Here is a 9,778-nt window from a genome sequence, read left to right as displayed (position 1 = left end):
TTGTTAACTGGTGATTGTTGGCCTGCTAAAACGGCCCAACGTCCATGTAAATGGGATTTAAAACACATAAGAAATGTGGAGCATGTCATGTAAGACTATTTTTTTTATGCAAATTTAACTAGAATTATCGCACATTTAACTTAGTAAATCTCCTCTAGTTTTATTATAAATATAATGACATATGTTTTAGGAGAATAGTGAGGGGAGATAGTACCTGTATGGAAGAGCATAACACGAAAATATAAAACATGTGCATAATATAAAAAGGCACAAATAGCACTTCTGTATTGTGACCTACCACCTTTGTATTGTACATTGTATTCACACTAACTATGATGCTGTTAGGTATCTGAATGAATCTCACAACTGACACATTATGGGGCCGATTCTTTAATAGCATTGCACATGCCCGTCTTAATGAAGGGCTCGCTGGAGTACGGTGCACCAAATTCATTAAGAGGCGCACATCACCTAATAAATTTGGTGCCACTTCTAAGTCAAGTACTCAAATAGCGGGCATAGCCATAACCTATCCTGCCCTGGTGCCTCCTCGGCATCAGCCATTTTGGCAGAGCTGATTCAAATTGGCATGAAACTGCCCAGAGGTGCTGAATTTTTGCACAACTACACTTTACAGTAAAGGTACCGTCACACTAGACGATATCGCTAGCGATCCGTGACGTTGCAGCGTCCAGGCTAGCGATATCGTCCAGTGTGACAGGCAGCAGCGATCAGGCCCCTGCTGTGATATCGCTGGTCGGGGCAGAAAGTCCAGAACTTTGTTTCGTCGCTGGCTCTCCCGCTGACATAGCTGAATCGGCGTGTGTGACGCCGATTCAGCGATGTCTTCGCTGGTAACCAGGGTAAACATCGGGTTACTAAGCGCAGGGCCGCGCTTAGTAACCCGATGTTTACCCTGGTTACCATCGTTAAAGTAAAAAAACAACCACTACATACTTACCTACCGCTGTCTGTCCCCGGCGCTCTGCTTCTCTGCTCTGGCTGTGAGCGCCGGGCAGCCGGAAAGCAGAGCGGTGACGTCACCGCTCTGCTTTCCGGCCGCTGCGCTCACAGCCAGAGCAGAGAAGCAGAGCGCCGGGGACAGACAGCGGACAGACTAGTGTGAATAGGAGTCACGAAGTTGCAGTCGGCTGTGACAGGTTACATCACATCATAGCTATTTCTACCATGGAATTATATGAGCTGTATATATTCTTTTACAATAAAATATAAATTAATAGCACCATGTTCCCATACAAAGATATAGACAGTTCAACAGGGTGCTCATAATATCCAACACTGATATTCCGTTTAGTGCAGTATACAATGTCATTCACAGCAAAGCATATAGGTTTGTCATTTCCCATGCAAAATGGCTAGCAGTGTAAACATATCCATTAGTGTCTGAACGTAGTGTAGTAGATGCCGCTTTGTAGATTCTCACATTTTATAACAAGACATTGTACAATATAATGTACGATACGACAGAAAAAGCTGCACAAAATTATACATCTTTATATAATTTGGGCTATTTTTGTATGAGAGAGGGTTTTAAAAGTGCAACCAGACGAGGGCTATGAAACATTAAGCTGCATGGCCCCATTAGTTGCCACAATATAGCTCTAAGGACCAAGTGTTAGGAGCTGTCTGACATCCAGCTGAAAATGCATCTGAAAGGGTCCCTGTCAGCAGTGGCTCAGAGAAGACCGCTACGGCTGGGGGCAAGAGGACTAAGATGACTCTCCCCTGGTGGGTGCCTGCTGCTCGTGGTTCGCTCAGCATGGTGAAGAAAGAGTAGTTTGACAGAAATTGTTTTTGTAAAAATGCTGCAAAATTTGTGTTGCATTTTTAAAAGCTAAATCCAGAAGATGAGCTAGCAGGAAGTATTAGACCATGATCATATGAAACAATGTCGGTGCCTTTTTTGGCTACAATTCTCCAAATCGTGGCAAAAAAAAAAATCATAGCCCAATTGCATTGTGTGGACATAGCTTAAGTGTTTCTAATAATTGTAGAAAAATAGGGATCCAACACTGCTTCCATTCACACGGTGTGCGTTAAAGCAGCAATGATGAAACTAACTACAATTCGGCAACATATTATGCAGATAAGAGAAAAATGTCTAAAGTGAAAAAACATTTTATTTCCTAATTATTTCAATATGGAAGAAAAAGCTGGCGGCGAAACGCGCGTCGGGGTGAGGGGACGCTGAGGTGTACAGTCCACAGGATTCATCAGGCCCCTGTTAACTGGAGGTAAACTAAGGATATTAAACACTTCATGAGAAGGTTTTAAACTAGCACTTGCTAAGATATGGTATGTATTCTATCATTAACTCTTGATATATGGGCTATAATGCAACACCTTTGTCCTGAACATGCTTATTACAGCATATTACTAATCCCCATTTAACAGCCCCGATTTAGTAGTATAACACCCTTCCTTCTTTCTTTCTTATTTTAGTACAATGCATAGTGTGCACTTTATTGACATATTTTTTACCTATGCATTTTACTCACATACTTTTTTCAGTGGGCCATTTACATTTTTCTTCAACTTTTTAAAAGCCAACTTTAAGTATCACCTAAACTAATTTTTTTTTTTTAATCTGACACCTCGCGTCCCCTATATGGCATCTCTGCTTTTTCACTATTTTGTATTTGTGATTTAATAAAAATGTAACATTTTAATTATATGGATCTCTTCATCTTTTGACCCCACATTGTTGGGGGTCAAATTTGATAAAAAGATTATTTTAATATGCGGCAGAGCTCTTGAAAGCTAACCTTTCCCACAACACAGCTTTCTATATCATTACCTATTGGCAGTGAGCTGCTTATCAGAGGGGGAGGCGGAGTTGGCTCAAGATGTATGCTGGCAGCTAGTCCAGCAGTGATAATCTCCTGATAAAACACTCATGGTATTGAAACAACAGCACACAGCCTAATAAATGACACATCACTGAAATCAGTGTCTCAGCCCCTACCTCATGCTTACATTGAAACTCCTGCTGACAGATTCCCTTTAAGATCACAACTGTCCATCTCTTAGTATTAAATGCTACATATCCTGCAGTTATGGTGGAAGTGTAAACTGCGTTGTAACCACAGATGGCAGACGTGGCAGAGCTGCAGATGTTTTCTGAGTGTATGATTAGACATCTCGTCTTTAGATATTTAGGCATTGGTACAAAAATAAGCATGAGACCTCATTTACACCTCACCATTTTTGCATCAGTATTTCATCAGTAAAACCAGGAGTGTCTCCAAAACCCAGAACAGGGTTCAGTTATAGCTTTACTCTGTAAATCCCCTCCTGGCTTTGGCTTATAAACACTGATGCAAGATACTGAAGTGTGAATGAGGCCTAAGACGTAGAGCCCTGTGCACATTCGATAAATACAGATGTAAAAACGACCTCTCGCCATCGGCTTGGATGAAGTCAGCAGGAAGTAGGAATTTTCATCATTATAATTGTATTATCCTGTATCACCCCTCAATTTGACTCGTGAATAGACGGCAAAAATTCAGGATGGTAGTGGAGAAAGTAATAGAAATGATATAAGAAGGTAAGCTCATGTCCGGCCGCTATGGACATTTTAGAGGATCCCAGCAACAATTTAGTCACTGCTTTAATGTATAAAAAATACATAAAAAATGTCAACTTATGTAAAATTAAATCATACACACAAATTATTGAAAGATGGCAATGCATTGTCGTGTGCCCCCTTATAAAAAAGTGAGGTCACACGGCAGCACCATGGGGTTGGCAGCGCCAGCACTTCACTGACAGTCATGGGTTGAAGGTCACATTTAACCTGTTCTGAATGAACATATGCAAAGTACAAGTGCAGGTCCTAAAAAAAATATGTATTAAAGTCTTCATAAGTCAGCAATATAAAGTAGTCCAATAGGACTGTATGACATTAGTGCAGCTATCCGTTCCACAAGTTGGCTTCTCCTTCTTCCAAAAGAAGACAGCATTTGTATTTTCAGCATTCCCTCATTTACTGATGTTCCCTTTCTACTCTTTTTTGGCGGACTGCAAACATAAAGACAAGAAGAATTCAGTTTATTCAAATCTGCATATTTTTCTTCACACTTATTCAAGTGTACAGAATATTGGAATCAATCAAGTAAAGTAATCGGTAATTTGGAAAAGAGTTTGTACTTATTTCCGTGAAAACATTATAAGTCTCAGAACCGTCCAGGTTTAAAATTCCGGACGTTTGACTATAAGCAATTCCAGTAAATGCCACCAGGTGGCGATAGCTTCAATGAAAATGTATATTGAAGTCTGATGCAGCTTCTACATATGGTCGGTGCAAAAATATGCAGGAAATGTCACAAAGTACACCACAAAAATAAAGTTTTTGCTTCAGCTATTTGTTATTCCAAAATCCTACCCTTTCTACCACGAAACTCAAGCACTTTATTTAATGGCAGAAATATAGATTTGCCAGTACCCTTATGATGCACCAGGAGTTTTATAGCAAGATGTAAATTGATGAGTTAATATCACATATAGCTAAATTTAATAAAGAAAATTTGAATGGTAAATGTGACATTGTGCTTATTTTTCTATGAAGAAACACACACATGGAACATACCCAATGTTTGCTTGATAAATCCTCACATTTATTCATGATAGAGAATAGTAGGGGAGCAGGGGACGATCTTGGTACACGTGTCCTTCATTTTATACCAGAATTGTTTATTATTATTGTTATTATAGTAGAAAAGTATCCTTAAGGGGTATGTCAAGGATTATTAACAAACATGTATAAAATCTGTAAATACAAGTGCTTCTCACTAAATTAAAATATCTACCACACTTTTTCCTTCCACTCAACTTTCCATTAATATGAGAATGTGTTTCTCCCGACTCCCCCCAAGAACGATCAAGTGTTTTATAGGGGGCAGAGGAATTAAGCTGTAGGTTACATTTGGCCGCATCTACCTGGAGAACACAAGGATCAGACATTTAAACTCAGAACATAAATTCCTATGGCAGATCTGTAGCTTCTCTAAACCATGTCCTTTTATATTTATTTGTAAAAAATAATTAAAAACCCTTTATTGTTATCATTATTATGATTATTATTTATGACCCGATCTGTGCGGTTCAGCAGTGATTATTCTCAGCTGTGCCATTCCGATCATAAAAGAAACTAGAGATACATAGAAGGAAAAGTTATATTTTTGTTACGCCACTAAAATTAGTATGAGAAGGGATCACAGAGGAGAACTTGCCCTTCTCTCACTGACTTAATCTGGAAATAAATGTAGCTGACTCACAGAGTTGGAAGGAACGCCTGCTACAAGAGGATGAGGATGCCAGAAGGCTTTACTATCAGACTCTTGATTCGCAGTAGGAAATAAGGTAGTTTCCAACCTTTTATTATTAGTGTTTGCAGTTCTAGAGAATAAATTCTATTTTACATTAATAATGCCAATTTCACGTCCTGTTATTTTTTTTTACAGCGCTAGGTTAAATTTGTGAAACTGAAGAATAATATGCAAACTGCTTCTTCAGAGAGGCAAGGACTTGAACTCTACAGCCACCTATTGGATGCAATCCTAAAAGTCAATATCGACCCTCTAATGAGCCTTGCAATATGACTTTGGGTAAAAGCCAAACCAGAATTTCAATTTGCAGACACAGTGTTTCAGGGTGATTGCCCCTCATCAGTGCAAAGTATGAGATCTGATTTGGCCAGATGAGAGGCTCTGGACTGGGGTTTACGGAGCAAAGATTCTCCTTGTGGAGAATGACATGCTACCTTTTAAACCCTAGTCCAGAGCCTCTCGCCTAGCTAAATCAGATCTCATACTTTGCACTGATGAGGGCAATCACCACAAAACACAGTGTCTACAAATTGAGAATCTGGTTTGGCTTTTATCCTAAGTCATATTGTAAAGCTCTTTGAAGGGTCGATATTGACTTTTAGGATCTCTGCTTCCGATAGGTGGCACTAGAGTTCAAGTCCTCTTCGTCTATGAAGAGACAATTTGCATATTTAATTTCCCAGAGGGGGATGTAAAAGTCTCCTCACACTGATATGGCAGATTTGACATGTCACTCTCCAAAAGGAGATAAGTTACCCCTTAGATCTGAAGACTAATATTTGATAATCTCTCTAGCCTTAAATTAGTTTTCTGATGTTTTACATTTATAGAGTATCCATAGAGTATGCCATACATGTTTGGTAGATGTATGTGCCACCTTTGGGACCTGTACCTTCTCCAAAATAGGGGGATCACCTGCCCAGTTTAGTGAGGGGGACGCTAGATGCTGTATCCAGGAGGAGAATAGATAAAGTGGTGGGTCTCTCCATTCTCTTCTGAGAATCCCAGAAACAGCTGACCACGCTTACCTGGCTACTTCCCATAGAAGTGATGTGCCAGAAATGCCTACAATAAGATCAGATTACTCCTTCAAACCTCTTTGGCACTGTTTAATCAACTGTGGTCTGGATGCATTACACGGCCACTACGATTATCCAGATGAATACAGAATGTAATGATGGTAAGGCAGGCAGAAAGCTACATCCATGCAATGACTACACCCTGCTCCTTGACATTTCCCTTATGTCGGTTCTGCCTGGTTGGAGAAGACTCCCTTATCTGTGATGTCTGACATCTGCTGATCACACTACTATGGCAATTGATATCTGGTATCCCTCACGGTCACATTATTGCTCCATGCTGGTAGTAACATCACATCAGGACTCACCTAAGTCGTTATTCTTTGTAATGGCTGCAGCTACTCGGGTCCTTGGACCTTGCTGTGTAAACTGATATCCAAACTTCAGAATAGCCGAATTCTCCTCAAGCATCTGAGCGATTTCCATCTCCACGGCAGTCCCCAGCTGCTGTCTCTGCAGACGAGGAGCTAGATGTAATATGGACCTGAGCTGTAGCCGGCTATCCAGGACCAAATAACTGATTATTCCATTACCTGATTAGCAATCTTAATCTCGGTGAGGGTTCTGTTTTGCTTCAGAGCTTCCACAAGGGCCAAAATCCCAGCTCCCGTCATGAAGTTTGTTTCAACGTTGAGACTTCTCAATGTTTTATTAACTTTTAACATGTCTGCAAAAGCCTTTAAAATGACAGTCTGGTAAGGGATGGGTATGCCACAAACATTAACACTTTAGTTGAGTGGACAAACTATTGGTGCAGCCGCATAGGGGGCCACTTCTACCTGTAAGGCAGGTGTAATTGTGCAGTGTGATACATTCTATGTATGTTTAATATGTAGCTCCATTTAAGTTCCCAGTTAAAGAACAACACGTTCCCTTAGATCCACACTGAAAACTATGTCACAGTGGAACTCTAAAGCAACTTTTTCAATCATTCTGCTTTAATAGTGCGCTGCCTATAAGATACTGTATATATCCCTGAATCTTAGCAGCTTTGCACAACCCAACACAAAAGTATCACCATTCTGCTGCAAGATGTGTGATCTAACAATGTAGCTCTCCCACAAGGAGTAGTGAGGATACAAGTAGGGGCAGTGGTGTGGCCTCCCATACTAATTCAGCAAAATCTAAGTTCCCCTGCCATGAGTATATAGTGGAAACCAATGCAAACACGTGACATACAAATCCCTATGATGCTGACTGCTCACAGGACCCCAGCACTGCAAAGGATCACTGCTAACCACTGAGCCACCGTGCTGCCCATCTGGTGGGTACTTTGGCTGCCTCTCACTCTAAAGACATACTGATAGGGAATTTATACTGTGAGCCCCCGATAGGGACAGTGATGAAGGTGTCTGGAAACGCTACGCGGAATATGATGGCGCTATGTAAGCGAGTAAAATAAATCAGAGACATACAAAGGTACAGGACGGCCCAATTGGTGCCATATCACTGCTCTGTAAAAGTCATTTACAAGTCTTCATGTCTACATATTAATCCATGACTCCCAGCTGTCAGATAGCTGTGATGGGTGGGCTCAGGGGAGACAACGTCACTGCCTTGGTGAAGTCATGAGTGTACGGCTACAATGTATGTGGTAACATCACAAATGTAGTGAAGTCAGTTATCGGGTGGATTCATTGTGGGCAGTGTGCTAGATAGCTGCTGAGGCTGCACCATGGGCATATGTTGGACGCGTGCTGTTAAAGCCCATTTATGGCAGGTGACTACACCATAGATATGATGTGACATTAGTTAGTGGCATTAGCATGATGTGTGGGAGGTGGTCTGGGATCTAGTGGATCTCCTGTAGGGCATCATGGTAAGTGATGACATCATAATCAGACATTGCCTGATGTGTCCCTACAGGAATAGGAGGTGATGACAGCCTAATAGCAGGTGATAACAGCCTAAGGCCAGGGTCACACTAGCGTATAACAAGGCCAAGTGCTATGGGATAAAACACTTAGTAGCACTCGGCCCAGTGTGGGCAGATCACATCTGCCATTATTTTCTCTTACGGATTGATGACGGTCATTAGCATATTGTATCCATTGCTCTCGCATCGGATGCCATACAGTAGTGTGTTTCCAGCCTTATAATCAGTGTGACCTACTGATGATGTCACTTGGTGGTTGTCAGAGACATGTGCAGGTAGGTTCCCAATAAAACCTAAGAATATAATAAAGATTACATCATAAGGGTGGATGAGCTTATAGTCGGCCATGTCAGTGACATTGCTACAAGTCACCACGGGAGTCACAGCACTGGAGTCTTAGGACTGCACGGTTATTGTCAGGGACTGCGCTGTGTCCGGGGTTGTACAGGGATTTCGCATGGCCCACTGTGGTGAGTAATAGAACCACACGGGTCAACATCACTGCCCTGGTGACCTCTCTGTTGATGGTGACATCTGGCAGGTTTGACAAGGACATTCTTATTGTTCAGCCTATATGGATATTGAATAGTGCTCTGAAATATAGTGCTGCTCTCAGCTATTCCTGCAGTCTCATAGGGAATGAATGGAGATGCACCTGCTCAACCTCTACTCCATTCAGACAGGGCTCTTCACAGCCCTATTCTCAGGATTTGTGGGGATCCCAGCAGTTGGTCCCCCACTGGTCAAAAAGTTATCGCCTACCCTAAGAAAAAACTAGACACAAGCCCCTTAATCTGGCCCCATTTATTCATCTCCTCTTCTGTCCCTAGAAGCCAGCCACCATTACCAGGAGTTTATGGCTATACATCAATGTCATTGTAGGCCAGGTGGATACACAGGGAATGTAAAAACCTGCAGCACAACAGGGACGAATTAAAAATGAAGCACCGTGGATCTTCTACTTTCTCACAACTCTTATGCTACAAGCAATCACAGCCCCCATCACATTACATAGCCACCCTAAACTATCCTATATCTTATCATAGCCACATTGTAAGAGATTCTCCAAAATGTTACACTCATTCATAATTATACATTTACATAATATTTTTAGCCACAATTCTATAAAATCAATGGTTCATGTTTAATATATACTTACAATAGCTACTGGATCATTGCTTCGTGTTGCCGCAAGGCTGAAACACTTAACATGAGTATTCGATTCCAAAGACTTTGCAAATTCCTTCAGGGTCGGTATTGGGATATTCTACAATTCATTAGAAAAAACAATAAAACAATGGTATCAGCTAGAAAAGAAAAATCAGACCATGTGTGCATCTACATCTTGTCTCATGAGTTTTAAGTTTTAAATGGGCCTCAGTGCCAAAGATAAAATAAATACCGTAAGTTACCAAAAAGTCCTCGCTCACAATCGCATATAACATGGCTGTGTGCTATCCGATGGTTTATGGGGC

The 9,778-nt window shown here is 41.1% G+C and overlaps 1 protein-coding gene across 2 annotated transcripts in view; it reads right to left on the bottom strand.

The window, feature by feature from the left end:
• Window positions 1-1,196: 1,196 nt before the first annotated feature.
• LOC138676561 (tropomodulin-2-like) overlaps window positions 1,197-9,778 on the bottom strand; it is a 75,572-nt gene continuing 66,990 nt past the window's right edge. The window contains exons 7-10 of one of the 2 annotated variants that reach the window (XM_069765992.1): window positions 9,463-9,570; window positions 6,961-7,104; window positions 6,736-6,880; window positions 1,197-4,041 (exon numbers count right to left, since the gene is read on the bottom strand). In XM_069765992.1, coding sequence (XP_069622093.1) covers window positions 4,007-4,041; window positions 6,736-6,880; window positions 6,961-7,104; window positions 9,463-9,570 — 432 coding nt within the window. In that variant the 3' untranslated portion in view covers window positions 1,197-4,006. The remainder of the gene's footprint in view (window positions 4,042-6,735; window positions 6,881-6,960; window positions 7,105-9,462; window positions 9,571-9,778) is intronic. The other variant, XM_069765993.1, reaches the window with a different exon arrangement.

The sequence above is a fragment of the Ranitomeya imitator genome, chromosome 4 (assembly GCF_032444005.1).
Source record: "Ranitomeya imitator isolate aRanImi1 chromosome 4, aRanImi1.pri, whole genome shotgun sequence".
NCBI classification, from domain to species: domain Eukaryota; kingdom Metazoa; phylum Chordata; class Amphibia; order Anura; family Dendrobatidae; genus Ranitomeya; species Ranitomeya imitator.
Note: the sequence above shows the minus strand (reverse complement) of the source record. Positions and strands in the feature narration are given on the sequence as shown.